Source organism: Neomonachus schauinslandi, chromosome 4 (genome assembly GCF_002201575.2).
Source record: "Neomonachus schauinslandi chromosome 4, ASM220157v2, whole genome shotgun sequence".
Taxonomy (NCBI): Eukaryota; Metazoa; Chordata; class Mammalia; order Carnivora; family Phocidae; genus Neomonachus; species Neomonachus schauinslandi.
In genome coordinates this window covers 19,647,543-19,672,077 of record NC_058406.1, presented here as the reverse complement: position 1 = coordinate 19,672,077, position 24,535 = coordinate 19,647,543, and the positions used below count along the sequence as shown (strand labels likewise).

The 24,535-nt window shown below is 51.0% G+C and overlaps 3 protein-coding genes across 3 annotated transcripts; all 3 read left to right on the top strand.

The window, feature by feature from the left end:
* The first annotated feature begins 14 nt into the window (after positions 1–14).
* NR0B2 (nuclear receptor subfamily 0 group B member 2) lies at positions 15–1,977 on the top strand. Its single transcript, XM_021683596.1, has 2 exons — positions 15–592; positions 1,372–1,977. Exons 1-2 carry the CDS (start codon positions 52–54, stop codon positions 1,668–1,670), a joined length of 840 nt encoding a protein of 279 aa, XP_021539271.1. The 5' UTR covers positions 15–51; the 3' UTR covers positions 1,671–1,977.
* A 5,848-nt stretch (positions 1,978–7,825) lies between these two features.
* Positions 7,826–15,565, top strand: GPATCH3 (G-patch domain containing 3). The gene is made up of 7 exons (XM_021683595.1): positions 7,826–8,271; positions 10,011–10,435; positions 11,947–12,121; positions 12,463–12,522; positions 13,701–13,822; positions 13,936–14,063; positions 14,827–15,565. Exons 1-7 carry the CDS (start codon positions 7,836–7,838, stop codon positions 15,041–15,043), a joined length of 1,563 nt encoding a protein of 520 aa, XP_021539270.1. The 5' UTR covers positions 7,826–7,835; the 3' UTR covers positions 15,044–15,565.
* Positions 15,566–15,801: 236 nt separating this feature from the next.
* Positions 15,802–24,364, top strand: GPN2 (GPN-loop GTPase 2). The gene is made up of 5 exons (XM_021683594.1): positions 15,802–16,365; positions 17,157–17,313; positions 19,425–19,585; positions 20,826–20,956; positions 23,777–24,364. Exons 1-5 carry the CDS (start codon positions 15,955–15,957, stop codon positions 23,847–23,849), a joined length of 933 nt encoding a protein of 310 aa, XP_021539269.1. The 5' UTR covers positions 15,802–15,954; the 3' UTR covers positions 23,850–24,364.
* The last annotated feature ends 171 nt before the right edge of the window (positions 24,365–24,535 follow it).

Below are 24,535 nucleotides of genomic sequence, written 5' to 3'. Positions count from 1 at the left end.
GCAGAGCAGAGGGTGGGAGGGCTAGGCGGAAGGACGAGCAGATCCCCAGCCATGAGCTCCAGCCAGCCAGGGACCTGCCCGTGTCAGGGTGCTGCAGGCCGCCCAGCCATCCTGTATGCACTTCTGAGCCCCAGCCTCAGGGCCAGGCCCGCTGTGCCCCCAGCTCCGAGTCGCTGCCTCTGCAGACAGCACCGGCCTGTCCGGCTGTGTGCCCCGCATCGCACTTGCCGGGAGGCCTTGGATGTTCTGGCCAGGACAGCAGGCTTCCTGAGGAACCTGCCGTCCTTCTGTCAGCTGCCCCCTCAGGACCAGCAGCGGCTGCTGCGGGGCTGCTGGGGCCCCCTCTTCCTGCTCGGGTTGGCCCAAGACACTGTGACTTTCGAGGTGGCCGAGGCACCGGCCCCCAGCATACTCAAGAAGATCTTGCTGGAGGAGCCCAGTAGCAGGGTGCGCGGTGGCCAGCTGCCCGATCGGCCCCAGCCCTCACTGGCTGCTGTACAGTGGCTTCAGTGCTGCCTGGAGTCCTTCTGGAGCCTGGACCTGGGCCCCAAGGAATATGCCTACCTGAAAGAGACCATCCTCTTCAATCCTGGTGAGCTTCCAGACACTCCTGGATGGGGGCCCAGCCAGGGAAGGCACCTTCTCAGGGCTTGACCCCCGTTATCTCTTTGGGTCCTCATTATCACCGAAAGTCACCTCACAAAAGAGGCTCAGAGAGGTTAAGTGATTGGCTGGAGGTCACACAGCCTGGTACGGACAAAGCAGGGTTGGGAATTCAGGTTTATTCACTCCAGAGACTGGTCCTTGCCGCTCTGCCTGAGAAACTTGCCGTTGACCCTCAGGAAAGGTGGGCAGACACAGCTGTGCCTCAGTCACAGGTAAAACTCTGTGGGTTCAGAAAGACCCCATAGAGAAGAATGCAAATGTGAGAGGAAAATTCCTCACCAGAAAGCCCTCATGGAATGTATAAATTAGTTAATTATAGTGATAGTAACGAATATTCGTATTACATTTACCATATGTTAGGCCCAATTATAAGGGTTTTTTCATATACTAGCTGTTTTAAACTTCGTAACATGCCTAGGAGATAGGTATTATTATCCCCATTTTACAGAGGACGAAACTGAGGCACGGATATTAACTTATCTGAGGTCATGCAGCTAATAAGTGACAGCGTGGGATTCAAACCCAGGCAGTCTGGCTCTTAACCATTACTCTGGGCTGCCCCATAAATGGATGAATAAATAAAATGATAAATGAGGAGGTAGTTTAGGCGCCTCAAAGACCAACCCAGTGACCTCAGGTTTTGGGTCAGTATTGCTGCCTGGGAGTGGAGTACTCACCCGCCCTCTTCACCCTCTCTGCCCACAGACGTGCCAGGCCTCCACGCCTCCTCCCACATCGGACACCTGCAGCAAGAGGCTCACCATGCACTGTGTGAGGTCCTGGAGCCCTGGTGCCCCACAGGCCAAGGCCGCTTGGCCCATGTCCTTCTCACAGCCTCCACCCTCAAGTCCATCCCGCCCAGCCTGCTTGGGGACCTCTTCTTCCGCCCTATTATTGGGGACATTGACATCGCTGGCCTCCTTGAGGACATGCTTTTGCTGAGCCAACCTGTTCCAGCCCAGGCAGAGAGCAAGTGTAGGCTGGGCAGAAGCTGGCAGCACTGACTTGGTCCAGCTGTCCCCAGGGGTGACACAGGCTCCCAGAGGGGCAGGCCTCAGCTCCCCTGGAACCAACAAGATGAGCTATGGGGCCCCTCACTCACCACACACCTCCCCCCCCCTTGGCCTTTCTTGGTTTGACATGGTGCTCCAGTTGTCTGGCCATCCTTTAGTGGTCCTCAGAGCCTCTGGGCCAAGACTTCCAACCCCTCCTGAGATGGGGATGGAAGCTTAGATTGCTCATTGGGACAAGAGTCCTACTGACTTTGTACAGAACTGATTTAAGTTATTGGGTTTTGTAATAAAAGGCATGACACCTTCGGAGCCTGACCCTGTAATTTGTACATGTGGGAGGGAATGTCTCACTTCCAGGGCCCACCCTGCCCCTATCAGAAAGAGTTCCAGAGGAAGGAACCATAAGGAGTGCTGGAGCCAATCCTCAGGGAACTGGGATATTAGTTTTTCAGGGTGGGATGATTATTTCATTTGGAGGGATGAGATTTATTTTGCACAGGACTGAATCTAGGGATTAGGATCAGTTCAGGCCTCCTTACTTCCTTGCTTTTATCTTTGGGGCTGGGAGTGTCTCTTCTTTATCCCTAAGTCCCTCACTGACCCCTCCCTTGGCTTCTGACCCCTACAGGCTCCCTCTCACCTCAACGAAGAGTCCGATCACAGCCAGTAAGGAATATGAAGCAGCCCATTCCCAAATTGAAACAGGCAAGGTCACTGGAATTTCTACAATTTGGGATCATTCACTTCCCCATTCCTGCAGGTGACAGAAGAGGATAGTCCACTGCTGTCCCAATGGGAGGAGCGAGGGCACCCAGGGCTGGCCTGGCACAGCTGTGTGGAGGCCAAGGCCGGCTGAGGTTTAGCTGCCGCCCCAGCTGTTGAAGTCTGAGACTCTTCCATAGCAGTTAATTTGCAGCTACAGCCCTGAGCCCCTCTGAGTTCCCTTCCATGGCCCCTCTGTCCCAGCTCTTCTCCTGGAATCCATTCTCATTGGCCAGCAACCGGAGAGGCGGTACCTGGCATAACCAAGGCCTCCAGGACTCCTCCATTCAGTGCGGGATCGGGTCTGTCCTGATTGGTCAATCTCTGTGCCTCACGGTTGGGTAAAGATTTTGAATATCACCCAGGTTAGGGTGACTGACCTGCACGCAGGAGGGAATGATAACACACATGCCTATAGGACCTCCTTGCAGGCCTCCCCCTTTCTTTAGCAATAAGGCCCTGCCCATACCAGTCCCACCCTCTTCACCACCAGTTTGGATTCTCTTCATGGGGCCAAGTTAATTATTGCTCAATGAGAGGTCATTCACTCAGGGACAACAGTGGAAGAGTTGTCATTCAGGCGTCTCCTGAAGGCCCCCAGGATAGGACCACAATTGAACTAGCCATATACCCATTATGGGCTCCCAGTGCCAGCAGCAAGGACACCCCTGTCCCTCACCCAATCACCCACTCACCACTCAGACACCCAGAGTGGCAGAAACACACAGCTCACACCCCACAACAAGGACACACACAACTCAGACCTACAACTCTCTCTCTCTCACACACACGCACACACACGCACGCACACGCACGTGCTAAGACATACACCTACGCAGACCCACAAAACAGACCCACCATCCACCCACACACAGCATGGAAATACACAGCCAAGATACACTCACTCGGTGACATTCAGCAGACCCAAACACATGACAATAGACACATGCACTGGAGCCAGATGTTCACACATCCGTCCCTATGCTCAAGGGCGGGGCACACAATACGGAGACACCCTCACACTGGGACATGTTCTCCATTTTCTGTATGTCACAGGAGAAAGACAAGTGGCCCCCAATGTAAGCAGACTGACATCTGCACATCTTCAGGGTCTACCCAGAGCCTGCTAATCCCGGCCAACCTGCTCCGCTTGGCATTTGGGGCCTCAACTAACCACCCCCTTTCCCCATGGTGATCCCAACATCCACCCTCCTCTCACACAGGCCATGCCCTGCTCCACAGCTCCCCCAAGCCAGGACCTAATCAAAGTCCCAAATACAAGCATCTTTTAGAGCCTAGAGCAGGCCTTGCATTCCTCCTCCCCTACCTTTCCACCAGAACTCCCAGACTCAGAGCTCAGGCCCCCGGGGGCCCCTCTCTCTGCCTGCCCCTCCTGGCACTTGGACACACACCCACCATCTCACCACACAGATGCAGGAGGGAACTCTTCCAAGAGCAGATGCCTTGTCTCTCCAGAGGAGCCAAATCCAGAGGATTCGGGGATTTCAGGTCATTCTATCTTCTATGTTCCTTCACTAACTGCCCCCATTAGTTTATTGTTGCACCTCTCTGAACCTGCAGGCTGAATCTTCCTGCCCCTCACCCCTTCCCTCCTCCAACCTTGAACAGCCACTAGAAAGTGCTCCTCTCCACCACCCACCCCAGCCTTTCCCCTCAACTTATCTAATGTTTCCATCACCCAAATAGCTTCCCTGATCAGCACTACCTTGCTCCTTTGCAAATTTCTTCCCTGTCCCCTCCACATGGTTGGGGAGCTACACTGCTGTTTCTCATCTGTATCTCTTGTCATTCCCTGTGCCCTATCTAAACCTTCTGCAAGGAAGATCAAGACAAATCTAGCAAAACTAAAGAGAGAATTATAATACAATAAGAGAACTAATGCTTTCTCTGTGAGACAAATGTGGGGGACTGTGTCTCCATTATCAGCAGCTCAGAAGTGGGAACTGTGCCTCATCAACCGGAGAGGGCAGAGGAGGAAACAGGCTCAGACAGGGTACGCAACTTACTCACTGTCTCGACTGATCACTATCTGTGCTGAGATTTGAACTCAGGCCTGTATGGCGGTGGGGGCCAGGCTCACCAGCACAGGTTGGCATGAGTCATGGCCAGGATCAGGCTGTCTGGAGCCAGCTCAGCCACTGTTTACTGACCATCTACCCTCGCAGCCATGATCCTTGTCCTCAGGCCCAGCCAGGGATAACTCACTAGGAGTCAGGAGAGGGCTCTGCCTTGGGTATCATTTTATTATCACCATTATCTCTACCTTCGTTAGCCTAATCATTGACTGCTTAATAAGCAATCAGGTGCTGTGCCTTGGCCGACACACCCTGCCCGTGGGTATCCTAGAACCTATGATGCCAACAAAAGGCCAACACCCACCATCGATGCCTCCATTCATGCCATCATTGAACATTTCTCTTGATGACCACTTGTACCAGACCCTGTGCTAGATGCTAAGGGGTGCAAAATACATAAGATATAGCTCCTGCCTTCACTGAACATCTTGTCTATGGCAGAGACACAGAAGTAATTGCAACCCAGAGAGATCTGAACTGTGATAGAGGGATGTTCAGACAGCAGCAGGAGCTCTGAAGAGGGAGTGATTAAATCTGTCTGGAGGTGGGAAGAATGCTTCAGCCCCATGGTGACTGCTCTGAGCTAAAGAGAATGAATAGGGGTTTGCCAGGCAACCAAGGGATGGGCATTCCAGATAGAGGGAATGAGAGGTGCAAAAAAACACCAGGGTGACAGAGTGTTCAGCTAACTGCAAATGATCTGGGACAACTTGGGCCCAGGGCAGCAAGAGATGGGTCTGGAAAGGTGGACAAGAGCCCAGAACAAGGCAGCAGAGAAAGGCAATCCCAGTGAAACTGCTAGAAGCAACAAGGCTAAGGTCTCAGGGGAATCAGGGTTAACAAGGGGAATCACTCATTCCAGGTGGGTTGTTCTGGGTGGCTACTAAACAATAACCAGCTAACATTTATCGAGAGCTGTGCTCTAAGCATTTATAAAATATATTAAGTGTGAAGAATAAGAGTACAATGAAGCCTCATCATGTCCCATCAACTTTGAAGTCCCTTTCTAAATCTATTACCTCCCCCCAAAGGTAATGATTACCCTGAATTTAGGGTTAATCATTTCCTTACTTTTCTTTATGATTTTAATGCATACTTACTTATGTATCCCTAAGAAATATTTTTGTATTTTTGAACTTTTCATATAAATAATTCTGTTTTCTGACTTGTTTATATCCCCTCAACATCATATACCTGCTTAATAGTATTAAATGCCAATTTACAAACACTGCAGCTATGAATATGAATATATATGAATGAATATTCATATATATTGTCAAATAAAAAACAAATCTGGACTCAGTAAAGAGGGACTTCATTTTATTTTATTTTTTTATATATATTTTTAAAGATTTTATTTTATTTTATTATATTTCAGAGAGAGAGTGAGAGAGAGAGAGCACGAGAAGGGGGGAGTGGGAGAGGGAGAAGCAGACTCCCCGCTGAGCAGGGAGCCCGATGTGGGGCTTGATTCCAGGACCCTGGGATCATGACCTGAGCCGAAGGCAGATGCTTAACGACTGAGCCACCCAGGCGTCCCAAAGAGGGACTTCATTTTAAATGATTATTGCAAGAGAGGAAAGGAACTATTGCAAGGGAGAAAGAAGCTATTGCAATGGGACCATGAGATCTACCTTCAAGGGTTAGGCAAAAGGAGTTCATCATTCATAGGGAAAAGTAAACAAGGCTAGAAAGAACTGGGTGTGAGGAAGGTTCACACCTTCCTCAGTGTTGAGGAAGGAGTGGCATGATGGGACAGATCAGAAAATGTTTTACCCTGAAGCCAGCCTATTCTCAGGAGGGGTTGTGGGCTGGCGCAGACTTGGGGGGGTGGGAGAGGGAGGCAAAGTTCAGGGACCTGGGGGAAGGAGAGCAGCTTAACCGAAGTTTGGTTAACAAGCATTTTGTTCTGATTGATCAGTGGGGACAAGCAGTTCATCTAAGCGTTTACAAGGCAAAGAATTGGAATTTGGAGCCTGTTGCTAGCCTTGACATAGGTAAACAAGGGGGCACCCAGGAGTTTTATCTATGTCATAAAAGGAAGCGTATTTCTTTGCAGTAAGCTGTGTTCCAGAACACAAAAGGGTGGGAATGGGGTTTCTTAACCTTCGCTCTTTTCCAGGATCACAGGGCTGGGTGAAGTTTAACATTGTCAATACAGAGACATATGCAAGAATTTCTTTTAAGTATATACATAGTAGTGGAATTGCTGGGTCAAAGGATAGGAGTAGCTTCACTTCTACTGGGTAATGTCAAATTATCTTCCAGAGTGGTTGTACTAGTTTACACTCCACAATGGTGTATGGGAGATCCAGTTGTTTACACTGTCACCGACACTTGAGGATTTAAAAATTTTTGTCAGTCTGATGGATGTTAAGTGGGTCTCACTGCATTTCCTTGATTATCAATGAGATTGAGGCTCTTTCATTGTTTTTTTTTTTTTTAAGATTTTATTTATTTATTCATTAGAGACAGAGAGAGAAGCAGAGGGAGAAGCAGGCTCCCAAGGAGCAGGGAGCCCGATGCGGGACTCGATCCCACGACCCTGGGATCATGACCTGAGCCGAAGGCAGACGCTTAACCATCTGAGCCACCCAGGCGCCCCGAGGCTCTTTCATTGTTAATTCGATGTTTCTTTTCTGTGAAGTGTCTTCAGTCCACTTTTCAATTGGATTATCTTTTCCTTAGAGATTTGTGGAAGGGCATGAATATGCTTTGGAAGCATAAGTGGATGAACTGAAAAGGCTCTGAAGGAGAAAGCTGAGATTAGGTGTGGGAAATCCCCCAAAACCAAAAATCTTAAAAACTGCCTCTCCCGCAGGCTTCTAATTTTATCATCACTAAAGCCTTACGAAAGAGATCTGCAGGGGCACCTGGGTGGCCCAGTCGTTAAGCGTCTGCCTTCGGCTCAGGTCATGATCCCGGGGTCCTGGGATCGAGCCCCGCATCGGGCTCCCTGCTCCGCCGGAAGCCTGCTTCTCCCTCCCCCATTCTCCCTGCTTGTATTCCCTCTCTCGCTGTGTCTCTCTCTGTCAAATAAATAAATAAAATCTTTAAAAAAAAAAAAAAAAAGAAAGAAAGAGATCTGTAAACCCATTTCTCAGGTGAGCGTTCTCATCATCGTCGGAGTCTCTCCGCCGGGGAGCGACCCGAACGACTTACCCCACACCTTGCCAGCGCCTGCACCACAAGCCGGCGCACTAATCGCGGATTACTCTACATTGCATAGCAGAGGTCTCCGCACGGCTTGCGATATTCTCGCGAGAGTTGGTTCCAGCGGATCACGTGACAGTCCAAGATGGCGGTGCCCAGCGAGGCGGAGGAGGAAGCGACAGTCTATTTAATAGTGAGCGGTATCCCCGCGGATTTGCGGTCGGCCCAGCTCCGGAGCTACTTTAGCCAGTTCCGGGAACAGCGCGGCTGTGGCTTCCTGTGTTTCCACTATCGGCATCGGCCTGAGCGGGCTCCTTCCCAGACTGCTCCCGACTCTACCCTAACTCCTGTGGGCCAGGACCTCGCCCACACTTCGGCCACCGATGCCCACGCTCTCTCCGCTCCGGACTCTGCTCCCGTCCAGACCCGCACCTGCTGCTGCGTCATTTCGGTACGGGGGGCAGCTCAAGCTCAGCAGCTTCTTCGCATGTACTCGGGCCGCAGGTGGCTGGATTCTCAGGGGACTTGGTTGTCCGGTCGTTGTTTCATCCGCAGACTGCGGCTACCTACTGAGGCATCAGGTACGGGTGGGAAAGATAATAGACTGAGCCTACCGGCCCTGGAACGGAGACCCCTTTCCTGAGGGATGACGGGGATAAGTCAGGTCTCTGATTATCAGACTCTTTTTAAGAGTTTAGGTCAGTGCTGATCAGTTTCAGGCTCAACTGCATGTTAGTCTAACTTAGAGTGGAAATAACGGGAAGAGGCCTAATGGGATGATCCTTCATTTTCCAATTTATTAGATTCCTTCTGAGACCCTTTTCTCAATCTGAGGGGTTGATATTCCATTGACACGGAAGGAAGAGAAGGAAATGAGGTTTCTAATCCTCTTATTGTCTTTTTTTTTTTACGATTTTATTTATTTATTTATTTGTGAGAGAGAGCGCGCGCGCACATAAGCAAGGGGAGTGGCAAGCAGAGGGAGAAGCAGGCTCCCTGCCGAGCAAGGAGCCTGATGAGGGACTCGATCCCGGGACCCGGAGGTCACAACCCTAGCGGAAGGCAGACGCTTAACCGACTTAGACACCCAGGCGTCACTTATTGTCTTTTTTTTTTTAAGATTTTATTTATTTATTTGACAGAGACATAGCAAGAGAGGGAACACAAGCAGGGGGACTGGGAAAGGGAGAAGCAGGCTTCCCGCCGAGCAGGGAGCCCGACGCGGGTCTTGATCCTAGGACCCTGGGATCATGACCTGAGCCAAAGGCAGACGCTTAATGACTGAGCCACCCAGGCGCCCCTTATTGTCAGTGTTTATTGCATTCTTCTTTGCTTCCTATCCAGCCCTGTCTTGGCAAGATGCAAATGAAAAGACAATCTCTTTTCTCTGGATAGCTCCCATTTGCATGGGAAATCACTTTGAATGGGGAACAGGAAACACTGCAGAGTCCTCTCATTCATTCATTCAACAAATCAAGCTTATATGCTACACTTAGTGTGACTCTAGCAGCTGTGCAGAGAACAGTTAGACACAGTCTGTGCTCAGGATTCAGAGAGGAAGACAGATTTGTAAAAAGGTAATTGTCACAGAGATGCCATTATAATTGTTAACATTTACTGAGCACTTCCTGTGTACTTACTAGGCACTGTTCTAAGCCTTTCATTTTCCTGTTGACTCCTTGCAACAATCCTATAAGGTAGGAGCTATTGTTACCCATTTTATAAGTGAGGATACTGAGGGATACAGAAGTTATGTTAGCTGCTCAAGGTTACAGAGCTAAGAAGTGGCAGAGTCACAGTACAAACCCAGGCACATTGCCCCAGAGCCTGTGCTCTTTATTACCAGGTGCTGTGAGATGACAGGGGAGGGAGAAACTGATCTCCTAGAGGGATCAGGAAATGTGGCTTTTCATCTGGATCTGAAAGAGAAACAGGAGTTTGTAGGAAGGAATGGTGTTCAAAGTAAATGGCATTTGCAGACACAGATGGTGAAAGCCCATGGAACTTTCAGGGCATGTTAAATTGTTTGGTGTGGATGAAGCACATGGTATGAGGATGTGCAGGGAGTGGGGGTCGGTGGCAGTTGAGAATCAAAAAGTCAACAGGAACCAGATCTGAAAGAAACTCGTGTGCTCAGCCGAGGTGATGAGAAATGGCATGAAAGTATTAGGTGGTTCTGGTCAGGGAATGGAGGAAGTTACTATGGAGAAGTTTGAAAGGGAGGAACAGCATTAGGCCAAAAGAGTTGAACCGATTTCTGGCTCAAGTGTTGCTGGAGGCTTCTAGGTTTCAAGAGCCATTCTTTCTTCTGCTTTCCAAGGTTTGGGGTCCTTTCCTTTCAAAACTCGGAAGGAGCTGCAAAGTCGGAAAGCTAAGAGTGAAGCCTTCACTCTGGCCGATCTGAGGCAACTGCCAGAGCTGAACCCACCAGTGCTGATGCCCAACGGGAATGTGGGGACTCCTCTGCGGGTCTTTTTGGAGTTGATCCGGGCCTGCCGCCTACCCCCTCGGATCATCACCCAGCTGCAGCTCCAGTTCCCCAAGACAGGTTCTTCCCGGCGCTATGGCAATGTACCGTTCAAGTATGAGGACTCAGAGACTGTGGAGCAGGAAGACCTTGTGTACACGGCTGAAGGCGAAGAAATACCCCAAGGCACCTGCCTCGCAGACATAGCAGCCAGCTCCTATGGAGAGCCAGAGGAGGAAGGGGAAAAGGAGGAGGAGGAAGAGTCACACTCAGATGATGTGAGTACAGTGAGCTACCCTGTCTTTGCTGGCAGCTTAAGAGAGGCTAAAGCATTAATACTGTCACTCTTCGGTTGTGTATCACAATAGTTCTAAACGTGCGGGCTTCTCAGGAGGGTTCCAGAGAGTTAGAACTCCCTGACGTTGAATATAAAACTGCATTTGCATGTGCAAATATGCACTTCTTTGAGGAGAGGGGCCTGAGTTTTTATCAGAAGATTCTCAAAGGGGTCTTCTTTGCACTCTCTTAGAAGGAATGTGAGGAGCGTCCTTTTCATAGATGGGACGTGAACTTGGCCCCCTTTGCTGCTTGTCTAACCTCTGTGTGCTTTCATTATGTGACTGAGAAGTCACCTCTATTTTCTGACCTTGAGTCTGTGGCTTGGACGCTAGCTCCCACTCTAATTTTATCAATGAAATAGACATTTCTTCTTCCTCTTTCTCCAGATTTGGTTGTTCATCCATAAAATCAGGAAAGGTGTGATTTTTGGAGAAACTTTTCTGTGTGTGCGTACTCTGGGTAAAAAATAATTCATCTCTGTCTTCAAAGGGGCCAGCCCAGAGTTGCTAACGTCTGTACCACATCCTTAGTATAGTACCGTCTGGACTGTTCCCCCACACCTGCTCAGCGGGGACTCCTGAGGCCTCTTGGGACTTTAACTAAGACAGGGACCCCCAAGATTTCAAGCCAGGAGCCATCCTATCATTCTGCAAGTCTAGACAGGTAGCTGTACACACAGGTCAGTGCAGGATTCCAGAGACATTCCAAGATGCACTTCCTGCCTTGACAGAGCCTGAAATCTCCCTGAAGAGAGAGAATCAGCGTCTGGAAAGGCTGTATGGTATGGTGACCTGGGTTTGAACGCTGGCTCTGCCACTCTCTTGGTGTATTATTTTGGGCAAGTCACTTTACTCCTCTGAACCCAGGTCTCCTCGTTTGTAGAACGGGAATGATGGTACTCACCTCACAGTGTTGTTGGGGTGATCAGAGGAGCTAAGTTCATGAGAAAGGCCTGACACACAGTAGACATAGGTTGTCTTAGTTGTTATCCCCTCTTTCTTTACGACATAATGTGTGGAGGCCTAAACGGTGTGTACCGATTACCTCCAAAGTGAGGAGTTCGGAGACCAGCAAGAGCGCTGTGGGCCTCCGTGTGGGGGCTTCATGTAGGATTGTAGAACTTGAGGGATGAGGATTTACCAGGTGAAGAAGAGAAGGTGGTAGGAGAGGAGAGCAGATATTTTCAGCAGGGGGAACAACATGACCAGAAGCACAGAGGTTAAGAGGGAGTCAGGCTTTGGGGAAGGCGCCAGGTATGTTGAGACACGAGGGGTGGAGAGATGTGTTGGGCAAGGCCTCAGGGGCCAAATATGTGCTGCTTCTAAGAGAAATTTGGAAGAATGGAGCTGAAGGCCTGGCTCACGGGCTTGCTGGGCCCTGAGCTGCCCTCCTTGCGGGCATGAGGTCAGGAGGCTGGACAGACAGGTCACCTCTCCTCACCGTCTCCAAGGATGACGACCGGGGTGAAGAGTGGGAGCGTCATGAAGCACTGCATGAGGATGTGACCAGGCAGGAGCGCACCACCGAGCGGCTCTTTGAGGAAGAGATCGAGCTCAAGTGGGAGAAGGGCGGCTCCGGCCTGGTGTTCTACACGGACGCCCAGTTCTGGCAGGAGGAAGAAGGAGGTAATGCTGGCACCCAGGCCAGGGCAGGAGTGATCCCTGGTGCACTGGGTCAGGGTTCTCCATTCCACATGGTGGGTTCTTTGGCAGTGAGGCCAAATAAAGGGCTAGCAAAGAGGCTTACCTTGCTTGTGTGAGAGACCAGTCATCCTTTTTAGGGGTGGGGGATCAGTGGAGTGGAGAAAAAATGACCCCCGCCCCTGTAAATTCTGAATGACCCCCCCCCCAGGAGAGATTTAAAATTACAGTGAAAGGCCCCAAGTTCTAGAACATAGCTCTTAGTTTAGATTGAACTCTCAACAGAACTGTGAGTCCTTTGCTTACTCTGTTTGACTTATCTGCAGACTTTGATGAACAGACAGCCGATGACTGGGACGTGGACATGAGTGTGTATTATGACACAGGTACTGGGCCAGGGCTGCAGTATGGGGAGGGGGAGCTGGTCCTCTGGCCTTGCAGTGACATTTTACCAGGCCTGCTTAGCAGAGATGGGACCAGTTCCCTTGGGGTCGTCCACTGAGAGGGTTCCCCTCTTCAAACATCTCCACTTGTGTGCATCAAGTGCTGGTTGTGGGCAGAGCCTTTTTCCTTTTTTTCGTGGAGTCAGCCCTCAGGGGGCTCTGGTTCTGGTGGGCAGGTCCTGGTAGAATGGGAGGGCCAGGAGCTCAGGCTCTGGTTAAGAGTTTAGATTCTGGAGTCAAAAATGACCTGGATGAGGGGAGGGTGGGAGGGGAAGACCTGGGTTCTAATTCCACTTCTCATCTTTTGGCTCGATGACTTTTCTGTACCAGTTTCCATATCTGGGAAAGCCAGGGTCCCTAGTCTAATAATAATAAAGTACTAAAACACCAGGGGCGGGGCGCCTGGGTGGCTCAGTCGTTAAGTGTCTGCCTTTGGCTCAGGTCATGATCCCAGGGTCCTGGGATCAAGCCCCGCATCGGGCTCCCTGCTCCGTGGGAAGCCTGCTTCTCCCTCTCCCACTCCCCCTGCTTGTGTTCCCTCTCTCACTGTGTCTCTCTCTGTCAAATAAATAAATAAAACCTTTAAAAAAAATAAAAATAGGGGCGCCTGGATGGCTCAGTCGTTAAGCGTCTGCCTTTGGCCCAAGTCATGATCTCAGGGTCCTGGGATCAAGCCCCGCATCGGGCTCCCTGCTCGGCAGGAGGCCTGCTTCTCCCTCTCCACTCCCCCTGCTTGTGTTCCCTCTCTCGCTGTATCTCTCTCTGTCAAATAAATAAAAATCTTTAAAAAAAAAAATAAAAATAAAAAAAATAAAACACCAGGGGCGCCTGGGTGGCTCAGTCATTTGAGTGTCTGCCTTCAGCTCAGGTCATGATCCCGGGGTCCTGGGATCGAGCCCGGAGTTGGGCTCCCTGTTCAGCGAGGAGTCTTCTTGTCCCTTTCCCTCTACCCCTCCCCCCTGCTCATGCTCTCTCTCTCTGTTAAATAAATAAATAAAATAAAAAGTAATAAAACACCCTAAAGATGAATATGTAAATCTTGTGAGGGGGTCCTAGAAATCTGATTTTTTCCCCTTTCTGCTGAGAGAGACCCTTCTCCAAACTGAGCTCTGCTTCCTCAGATGGTGGAGACAAGGATGCCCGAGACTCTGTCCAAATGCGTCTGGAACGGAGACTCCGTGATGGCCAGGAGGACAGCTCTGTGATCAAATGCCAAGTGGGCACCTTTGAGCGCCACACCAAGGTAAGCACTGTGCCTAGCCCATTGACCCCTCTCTTTTTCTTCTCTATCCCCATTCCTCCCCACACACACACAAGGAACCCCATACTCTTGAGTCTTCTCTCTTCCCTGCATAGGGCATTGGACGGAGGGTGATGGAGCGGCAGGGCTGGGCTGAGGGCCAGGGTCTGGGCAGCCGGTGTTCAGGGGTGCCTGAGGCCCTGGATGGTGATGGCCAGCACCCTAGATGCAAGCGTGGATTGGGGTGAGTATGACCAAGGGACTTCCCTGGGGGGCCCAGCTAGCCTTTCATCTGTATCCTGGTTTCCCCCTTCCCTCTGATTTTGGGATGGGTGCTGGAGACTCCTAGGGGATGAACTTCAAAGCAGAATTAGAAGGAAAAGGTAGGTCTGGCACTATTTTTTTTTTTGGACCAAGCGCTAAGGCTTAACAGGATCACTAGTCTTTGGGGGAGTCATACTAGTCCAAACTAGTCTGAGGAGTTTGGACTTGATGATTGCTGTTAGGGAGTGCTTGTAAGTCACAGTTTGCTGACAGTTGTTCTAAACTCTGTGTACTATTTAAAATGAAAGCAGTGTGCGAGACCCCAGGTTGCTGGCACTGTCAGTGAATAGATAAGGAGGCTGAAAAGCAAAGATCCAGATTTAAAGGCTGTCTTTGGGACAAACCAGACATGTAAGAGCTGCGTCTCTGTCCTTTCCCAACCTATTAAGAGTTTGATTGAGAGCAGTCCTCTCACTGTGAGCTCTTTTTTTTTTAAAGAGAAGAGTTTCTTTTCTTTTTTTTTTTTTTTTTAAGATTTTATTTATTTATTTGACAGAGAGATAGAGAGCACAAGTAAGCAGAGTGGCAGGCAGAGGGAGAGGGAGAAGCAGGCTCCCCACTGAGCAGGGAGCCGGACGCAGGGCTTGATCCCAGGACCCCAGGATCATGACCCGAGCCAAAGGCAGATGCTTAACCGACTGAGCCACCCAGGCACCCCTCACCGTGAGCTCTTTTTAATGCAGGTACCACGGAGAGAAGCTACAGCCATTTGGGCAACTGAAGAGGCTCCGTGGAACTGGCTTGGGGCTCATCTCCACCATCTATGATGAGCCCCTACCTCAAGATCAAGGGGAGTCGCTGCTCCGACGCCAGCCACCCACCAGCATGAAGTTTCGGCCAGACGTGTCCTTTGTGAGGAGTTCCAGCTGTGCCTTGGACAGCCCCTCAGAGCCTGAGTGACAGTTTCGGGGCCTTCCTCAGTATCACTCAACTGCACAGTGGCAGCCCTCTGCCTTGGCCTTATCTCCCACCACAGCCTAAAGAACTTTGGGAGCAGCAATCTGTGCAGCTTGTTCAGGGTGCTTTATTCTGAACTTGCCTTCTGGCTCTCTACCTCAAGGGCATTTTCCCCAAAGCCCCCTAGCCTCCTCTTTTAATATTAGGGCTTAATGACCTCTCATTGGTTTCCCATCCCCAGTCCATGTTTGGGCTTGCCCATGCTGCCTCGCCCAGTACCTTGAACAGTTGTATTGACTGGAGTTCTCAGCACAAACTTCGTTTGGGGGCGGGGGGGTCGCTATAAAGGTCAGAAAGAGGGGGTAATGGACCTGGAAGAGGGGAGGATTCGTGGTGCTAGTAAGAGACGGTCTTGGGGCGGGCTCTCCGTCGCCTCCTCCCCTGACTGGCTGGGACCAGGAGCGGCAAGGCCGCGCGGGAGGTGGCCCGAGTCTGCGACCTAACGGGAGAATAAATAAGTTTACTACCGGAGTTCCCTTTTTATCTTCTAATTTGGGCCGGGGGACGGTCGGGAAAATCTGGGTTAGAGTCGCCCACCCCACCTCACCCCACCTCACCCCAGTGACGCACGCAGACTCGGGTAGAAGCGCTCCGCTCGCCACACCCCCCGACGCCAAGCTGCGCCTCCGTCGGGAGGGCGGGACTTCCTCCCAGGGCCCCCGCCATTTCCGACGTCGCCCGGAAGTCGGGTGCTGGTCCGGTTAGTAACGGGCCGTTTGGTCCCCTTGCACAGTCCAGGTACTTGCGCTTCCTCCGGGGACGCCCGGGCATCGCCGCCAGCCCCCGAGATCCCGTCGCCCTCGGCTCGTGTCTCTGCCGAGCTTATCTGCCCCGCACGGGCCCGCGTGCCGCCCATGGCGGGGGCCGCCACGACCACGGCCTTTGGGCAGGCGGTGATCGGCCCGCCCGGCTCGGGGAAGACCACGTACTGCCTGGGCATGAGTGAGTTCCTGCGCGCGCTGGGCCGGCGTGTGGCGGTGGTGAACCTGGACCCGGCCAACGAGGGGCTGCCGTACGAGTGCGCCGTGGACGTGGGAGAGCTGGTGGGGCTGGGCGACGTGATGGACGCGCTGCGGCTGGGGCCTAACGGCGGCCTGCTCTACTGCATGGAGTACCTGGAGGCCAACCTGGACTGGCTGCGGGCCAAGCTAGAGCCCCTCCGCGGCCACTACTTCCTCTTCGACTGCCCGGGCCAGGTGGAGCTCTGCACGCACCACGGCGCCCTGCGCAGCATCTTCTCCCAGATGGCGCAGTGGGACCTCAGGGTGCGTCTTGGCTCGAGCAGACTCCTTTTGCAGATGGAGGAACTGGGACAGGGAGGACAGATGCCACGCCCCCATGTCACACAGCGAGGTAGGGGCCGAGTTGCTTTGGAGTAAAACTGGTGTGAGTTCGAATTCATGCTCTGCCACTGACTCGCTGTGTGAGCCTGGGTAAGTTAGTTTCTCTCTCTGAACCTCAGTTCTCTCATCTGCAGAATGGATGTGCTAGTACCCACTTTGGGATTATTGGAAGTATGGAAGGGGTTATGTAGAAGGTGGTATGGTGATTTTTTTTTTTTTTAAGATTTTATTTATTTATTTGACAGAGAGAGACACAGCCAGAGGGGGAACACAAGCAGGGGGAGTGGGAGAGGGAGAAGCAGGCTTCCCGCCAAGCAGGGAGCCCGATATGGGGCTTGATCCCAGGATCCTGGGATCATAACCTGAGCCGAAGGCAGGACGCTTAACGACTGAGCCACCCAGGCGCCCCTGGTATGGTGATTGTTGTTGTGACTTGCTGAGCAAAAGTAAATGAAATAGAGTTAGATGCAATCAGAATTGAGCCAGTTGCCCACTGGGAGGCCCAGTGCAAGGCATCTTGTAAGGAAAAATGCTCCATATCTCCTGGCAGAAGGAAATGAGTGTCGCTGTTAGAACAAAGCAGAAGCAGGAGGACACTAATGGGGAAGGCTTGCAGTCTGTCCTCAGGAGTCCCCAGCCTTTGGGGAAAGACATAGGCCGTGATGTTTCCTGCCTCCCCAGGCCACTCACCCTGTCTCTTCCTCCCTTTCCAGCTGACTGCTGTCCACCTGGTGGATTCTCATTACTGCACAGACCCGGCCAAGTTCATTTCCGTACTGTGTACCTCTCTGGCCACCATGCTGCATGTGGAGCTGCCCCATGTCAACCTCCTCTCCAAGATGGACCTCATTGAGCACTATGGGAAGCTGGGTGAGAGCTCCTATTCTGGACAGGCAAGGAGAAGGGAGCAGATCTCAGCTGAAGGGAGCTGCCTCCAGGGACCATGCATGGCTTGGTGATCATAGCCACAGGCAGGTCCTGATTCCTGCCTGTTTATTTTGTGCCACTCTGGGCCAGATACTGTTCTGGGTTTTGGGGACAAGAGAGCTATATGGTTGGTGTTATGTACTGCAAAGGAATTAAAACAAAATGAGTGGTTGGGAGTGAGTAGCACTACTACTAAGTGAGCAGTGCTACCTGAGCTGAGACCCGAATGGTGAGAAGGAGTCAGCCAAGGCAGGACTCTTCTAGGCGGAGGGACCAGTAGGAGGAAAGGCCCTTAGGGAAAGAGTTTTTTGGGTTAAAGGAAAAAGTGGGGGTGGTGGGGGGAGGCCTAGGGTAGCTGAGGTAGTAGTCAGAGGAAGGGTGGTAGGAAATGAGGTCAGAGAGGTGGGCAGGGGCCAGAACCTATAATGTTGAAGCACCAGGGAAAGCCATTGATGAATATTAAGCAAGGAAATAGCATGAATTAAGAACATCATTGTGGCTGTTTTGTGGAGAATGAATTGAAACGGGTAAGAATGCAAACAGAGATCCTTGAGGAGGTTCTTGCAGCAGTCCAAACAGTGGTAGTGGGAATGGAGAGAAGTAGATCGATCCAAAACTCACTCAAGAAATAGGGTTTGCTAGTGGACTGGGCATGGAGACCAAGGAATTAAGGATGACTCTCAGGTTTCTGTCTGAGCTAGTGGACAGATGGAGGTGCCTTTGTCGGGGTGCGAAAGACTGAGGCAGAAGCAGGAGGCAGGGGAGTTGCCTAGGGGCCTCATGGCCCGCACTTCTTTCCTGCCAAAGTAGTGCGCTGAGCTGGGGGCATCAGTTCCCTAAATAGCATCTCCAGCCACAAAGGAACCTGGAGAAGAAAAGCTGAAATGACCAGCAGTGAACAGGAAGAAATGTTAGGATCACGATGTGTCAGGGTGTTGTCCAGGGAGGCCTGCTGGCTGTCAGTCAGGACATGGAGGGATGTCAACATCTTGGAGGGGCTGCCTCAGCCCAGAGTCCTGCTCCATCTCTTGGTAAGCCCAGAAGCCCTGTTTTATCTATGCCCATAGTTTTCCCAAGCCCCTCTCCCCACCCACCTTCGTGGCTTCCAGCCCAGGTGGCTACACGATGGTCCTTGACCTTTCTATCTCTGACTCTTGCCAGTCATCCTTATAAGAGACTGATGTGCCAACCAGATGAGGCCATTGAGGCCCAGAGACATTATATGAATAGCCCAATGAATAGCCTGTCAGGCAATCCAAGAAGTCTGTAGGAATGCCCGGGGCATAATTCCTTGCAGGCAGAGGGGTGCAGTTTCTGATTAGAACACAGGAGACAGAGGGGCGCCCGGCTGGCTCAGTTGGAGGAGCATGTGACTCTTGATTTTGGGGTTGTGAGTTTGAGCCCCACGTTGGGTGTAGGGAGTGAGTCAGTCAATCCAACAGCCTGATGATTGCCTTGGCTCGCTCTGGGACGGACCAGTTGAGTAACCGGAGTGCTCGAGTTTTCCAGCAGAAATGGACAGTGCCGGGAGGCCCACTTTCCTTCCCTTAGAGGAAGTTTGCATTCCTAGAACTTGGAGTCATCTAGTCTGGTGTCCTCATTTTACATTCAGAAGGAGCTGGCCCAGAAAGGGAAAGTGATTTATACCGGAAGTGCCCTGCTAGAGTCCTTACAGTGCACGTGCCAGGTCCTGGGGGTGCAACTACCCCTCCCTGAACTCCATGTGGCAGGGACCCAGCACTGTTCTCGGGACATGTTCGATCTTATTATTTCTTACCATGGAGCGAGTGCTTGTGTGTTCCAGACACTGGGACTTAGAGCATTTAATCCTCACAGCAGTCCCGTCTAGCTAGTAAATGGCAGAGCCAATGGGTAAAACCAAGTATTTTCTTCTGAGTAAGTTCATTTCACTGCCTCAACAAATATTTGTTGAATGAATGAATGAATGAGTGAGTGAATTAAAATAAAAGGAAGAAAGAAAGGAAATATGGTCCCTGTCCTCAGATCTTTTAGCCTCATATCAGCTGCTCCTAAACACCAACTTCTCTCCTTAGCTTTCAACCTGGACTACTACACAGAGGTCCTAGACCTCTCCTACCTGCTCGACCACCTGGCTTCTGACCCTTTCTTCCGCCACTACCGTCAGCTCAATGAGAAACTGGTGCAGCTCATTGAAGACTACAGTCTGGTCTCCTTCATCCCTCTCAACATTCAGGTACTGGGCACTAAGAGGCCTAGCCCTCGCCTAGGCTCTGACAGTGCCTGGGATCTCACCGAGCCAAGGGTACAAGAGGCTTTGAGGGTGGGCGCCTGGGTGGCTCAGTTGGTTAAGCGACTGCCTTCAGCTCAGGTCATGATCCTGGAGTCCCGGGATCGAGTCCCGCATCGGGCTCCCTGCTCAGCAGGGGGTCTGCTTCTCCGTCTGACCCTCTTCCCTCTCGTGTTCTCTGTCTCTCATTCTCTCTCTCAAATAAATAAATAAAATCTTTAAAAAAAAAAAAGAGAGACTTTGAGGGGTCAAACAGGGGTCTTTGTTCTGGGTCTAACTATCATTCAGTCCCCTTGGTTTTAGGACCAGTGGCTCTCATGGGCAGGATTCCAATAAAGAGGGTGGGCCAAACTTTGGCCCTGTCTATTCTGTATTGCTGGGTTGTCTCAACATGTGTTCCCTCATCAGTGTGAAAATGGGTGATTTCAGAAAGTCATCAGCAAGGGATGTGACCAAGGCCAAAGACAGGTCTCTCAGCCTCCTTCAGGATGGGCAATTGCCTGTTGACTTTACAAAGTAGTACCCAGCCCCTGTGTGGACTTCAGCAAACTTGTCTCTTCCCTGTTTAATGCCACAATTTTCTCCTCTAAAATGAGAAAATTGAACCCTACAATATTAATCATAACAGCTACCACTTACTGAGCACTTCCTGTGCTAGGCATTGTGCTGAGGACTTGTACATGCATTATTCTGAGCTCTCCTTGCCATCACGTGACGTATAGACTATTCTTATCACTATTCTGAGAATGAGCAAATAGATTATATACATATTTACTGGGTGTGCCTACTTTCAGCTAAGGACTGTGCCAGGCCCTGAGGATTACCTCGACAAGTAAGCCCTTGACCTCACGGGGTATAAAGTCAAATAGGGGAGGCAGATGAGTTAATAACTTGTCAGTAGTAAGCTGGTAGGATCAGAGCTGTAATAGGATAGCCCCAGGGGACCATGGGTGTGCACAGAGGAGCTTATCTGTTCCGATTTGGGTGGGTTGGTGGACAGGAAAGCTAGGATGTAGCCATGCCTCTGGGGTCATGTAGAGCTACTCCAGGCGCAGAAGCTGTACATCCAGAGGCTTCGTGAGGCAAGGTTGAGGGGGATGTTTGGAGACTGCTTGCGGTTTGGTACAGCCTCAGTTCCACATGCCTCTGTTTCACTCACAAAGCTGTCTCTCTCCTCCCTGGCCAGGACAAGGAGAGTATCCAGCGGGTCCTGCAGGCTGTGGATAAAGCCAATGGCTACTGCTTCGGGGTCCAAGAACAGCGAAGCCTGGAGGCCATGATGTCTGCTGCCATGGGAGCCGACTTCCATTTCTCCTCGTATCCTTGCTCTCTAGTCTCTTGGCCACAGCCGAGTGGGAGACGTGGGGCTCAGGAATGGCCACATCTTCCCTTGTAGATGACTAATTCCGTGATGACCAGTTGGGCTCCCTAGTGACTGTCTCAGGTGCAAAGGCTGGTCCCTTAGAAGCCTTCAATATTGCTTGTATCTGAGGACAAGGGAGGATATACTGATTAGAAGGAGCAGCAAATACAGATGCTGAGTATTGAAAGGGCAGTGGTCATTTGGGAGAGATGTGAGGGCTTCAGTGTGCTTGGCGTCCTGACTGGGAAAGGGAAAGGGGATGTAGGTGGGCAGGGGCAGTAGAAGGCAGGCGGCGGGGGGCTTGGGTGCCCTGCTAAGGAGTGTGGCCCTCAGCTTGTGGGTGGGCAGTGGGAACCAGCATCGTATGGTTGTGCAGGGTGTGACGTGATCAGGCATACATTTTTTAAAAGCCCCTCCGAGTGAAGAAATTGCATTTAAGGGATGTGAGTGGGGGCAGGAGAGTGTTTACAGTCTGTAGATGAGAAGAGATGAAACATGAGTAGCGAGAATGGAAAGAAGGGTGTGAATTGGATACAAGGAGATGGACCACCGACCGGGTGGTTATGGGATAAATGGAGGTAGAGCAGAAGTTCGACTCCCAGTTCTGGCTAATAGAGTGGTATGGGTGGTTGTGTTGGTCACTGAGGCAAGAAAAGAAGAGGAGAGGGCAGGTTTGTCACATGGGTGGAAGGGATGGGCCCTGGCAGATGCACTGTGTTGGAGGGGACCCTGGGGACAGCCAGAGCTGTCTGGGAGGCAGCTGGACCTTCAGAACTGGAGCTGGATTAGTGACGGTTGGGGTGGACCTAAGGTCATGTGTAGGTGCCTCTCAGGTCACAGAGGCCCCTGTGAGGCAGGACAAGGAAATGCAGTCCCACTAGGATAGTTCAGATACTTGACATCTACACAGCATGCTGGAGACCAGGGGGGGCTCCAGAGTCCTTGGCGTGGAGGAAGAGAATTCCAGCCAGTACTTACGGATCTGTGTCAGGCCCTTCCACAGGTGGGAACCCAAGCTCCCAGGCTCCCAGGGAAACAGACACATTATAAATGGCGGCAGTAGAGTGCTCAGTGCTCCCTCACGCTCGCAGTTACTGTCGGCAAGTTCAACTGCATGTGCTCAGCAAGAAAGAAGGGGCATTTCCAACAGCGCTGTGAGTTTTTGCACGCGGTGCGTTACCTTACGCGTTCATACACGTTATCATGCGGGATTCTATTTATCAAACTGTGTATACTCTTTTTAATAGATGATTTAAGGAATTTTCACAGATATTTTTTAACCTACACATTTGTGCTGATTTTAGATTCTACCCCCTCTCCTAATCCTCTTAAGGTTCAACTTCACTCTATGTATAAGATGATTAAGGATTGGTATAGAGAAGGGGGAAGTCAGCTCTGCCAATGGTGGGTAGATAAAGAAAGCTTCATGGAGGTGGTGGCACTTGAGTTGCATTATCTTAAAGTGAGGGTCAGCCAGGCTGATGGAAAGGGAAAGGGAATTCAAGGCAGGGAGAACAGTATATACAGAGGCATGGTGGTTCAAGGCTGAGGTACGTCTGGGGGGTTGCAAGTAGAATAGCGTGACTCGTGGGCAGGACAGGGCTTTGCCTGGGAGCAGGGATAGGGCCAGACGGATGGGCAGATAAATGCAGGGTTTCATGTGCCCTGCTCAGGAATGTGGACGTCAGGTTGGAGACAAGGCAAGTTTGAGATTATTGCATGTCAAGCAGGATGGATTCTGCTCATCCTGAGTGACCCTCAGGGCCGACTTCCACAGGAACAAGGCATTACCTCCTGAGGAAAAGTGAAGTGGAAGCGGCGCAGGTTCCAAGTCAGTTTGAGTAGAGGTGAGATGGATTTTGGTGGCTGGATCCATAAGAGATGGGAAAGAAAGTCTGTAACCTGAACATCATTCGGTGGACTACGTACCCTGCTTGCAGGATCTCGTTTAAACCTCATTCAGTCCCTTCTTACAGATGAGGCAGTTGGGGCTCTGAGAGTGACAGGTGCAAAGCCTTCTCCCTGGATGTGTTAGAAGAACAGTTCAAACCTCGGTCTCCCTGGCTGTAGAACCTCAGTTTCTGATAGTGGAGTCATCTAGTAGAAAAGCCATGGTGGCCATCCTACCACGGTCAACGGCCATCTCCTCCTCAGGCCAGCCAGACTCCCAGGGCGTCCTCAGCAGTATCACAGTGTTTTCCTTTGTGAATCTGATTTGTATCCTTCCCACTCCACTTCCCTGCTGTTCCAGAGAGAGGTAGAAGGTACCCAATAGCCCAAGCGGAAGTTTGTTATCTTTGTGCTTCCCTGAGTTCCTTCCCTTCTTCCCACGGCAGAGGCGTTCAGAAACCCTTACTACGCACGTGCTGTGTGCCAGGCACCATACTAGGTATTTTGTATTCATTGTCTCATTTGATCCTCACAACAACTCCATTTTACAGACGAAAAGAAAGGAAGTGGCAAAATCAGGACTTAAACCCCCAATGGTCTGGCTGGAGAACACGTGCCCTGGCACAGCCGGAGGGTCGGTGCTTCTCTGGTCCTTTGAGCCTCAGCAATGTGGGAAGAGGCAAGTACGGGAGCATTTGGGTCTGGATGTTTGGAGGGGCTTCTCAGACCCAGTTGGTTCCTGTTGCCTGGAACTATAATGGTGAGAAAGGGAGAGGGGTGGGAGCCAGACATGGTTGTAAAGCCAGCATCCGTAGGGGTCACATCCTGCCCTGACCAGTGCCCATCCTTGCCTATGCTCCCAACCTTGACGCAGCCTCCCTCAGGACCCTGGGCATCCAGGAGAAGTACCTGGAACCCTCAGACCAGTCAGTGGAGCAAGAAGCCATGCAGCTGTAGCAGCAGGCTGGAGAACAAGAGGCATAACCCAGCCCTGGAGAACGTGGCGGCTCCCAGTGACAGTGGACAGTGCAGTGGACTGCAGATCCAAGAGCAGTCTTCCCAACCAGAGCAGAGCACCCTCCACCCCCTCTGTGGTCATGAGCTCTTGGTGCGGTTGCCACAGATTCGGGGCTGGCCCCACTTGGGCTATGATGGAATATGCTACAAATACAAGAGTTTATTTTCTACTTTTCGTGATTTCTAAACTTTCTCCAACCATCCAGGCCCAGAGAGTTGAGGCAGAACAAGGGAATGTTGCCTTTCCTCAGAAGAGTCTGGTTTCTTTATCTGGGGCAGTGTTTCCCCCAAAGCACAGGATTGTGCTAGAGGACTGACACTCAGGCTCTGGTTGTGCGATTTGGTTAATTGTCAGTTTTAGCCGTGAGACTCAAGCTTGAGCTTTCACAGGCAACGCTTCCTAGCAGATCTGAACGTTTTATTTTCATGGTATTTATTTTACAGTTGTATTCCTTTTTGGCAAGTGTTAACTAGTTTTCCATTTATATGAGTGGTTAAAAGTTTACTTTGAAATTGTTTGTAAAAAGTGAGTTATTTAAAGAAAAATATTAGCATGACATGAGGAGTGTGGCAAAAATGAAGATGGCTTGAAGTTGGAATAGCGATGTTTGCTTTTTGCTCTTCTT

Coding starts and splice junctions, on each gene's coding strand:
- NR0B2 (XM_021683596.1), top strand. CDS start 52: ATGAGCTCCAGCCAGCCAGGGACCTGCCCGTGTCAGGGTGCTGCAGGC. Junction 593..1,371: donor GACCATCCTCTTCAATCCTG/GTGAGCTTCCAG, acceptor CTCTGCCCACAG/ACGTGCCAGGCCTCCACGCC.
- GPATCH3 (XM_021683595.1), top strand. CDS start 7,836: ATGGCGGTGCCCAGCGAGGCGGAGGAGGAAGCGACAGTCTATTTAATA. Junction 8,272..10,010: donor GCTACCTACTGAGGCATCAG/GTACGGGTGGGA, acceptor CTGCTTTCCAAG/GTTTGGGGTCCTTTCCTTTC. Junction 13,823..13,935: donor CCTTTGAGCGCCACACCAAG/GTAAGCACTGTG, acceptor TTCCCTGCATAG/GGCATTGGACGGAGGGTGAT.
- GPN2 (XM_021683594.1), top strand. CDS start 15,955: ATGGCGGGGGCCGCCACGACCACGGCCTTTGGGCAGGCGGTGATCGGC. Junction 17,314..19,424: donor TGAGCACTATGGGAAGCTGG/GTGAGAGCTCCT, acceptor TTCTCTCCTTAG/CTTTCAACCTGGACTACTAC. Junction 19,586..20,825: donor TCATCCCTCTCAACATTCAG/GTACTGGGCACT, acceptor CTCCCTGGCCAG/GACAAGGAGAGTATCCAGCG.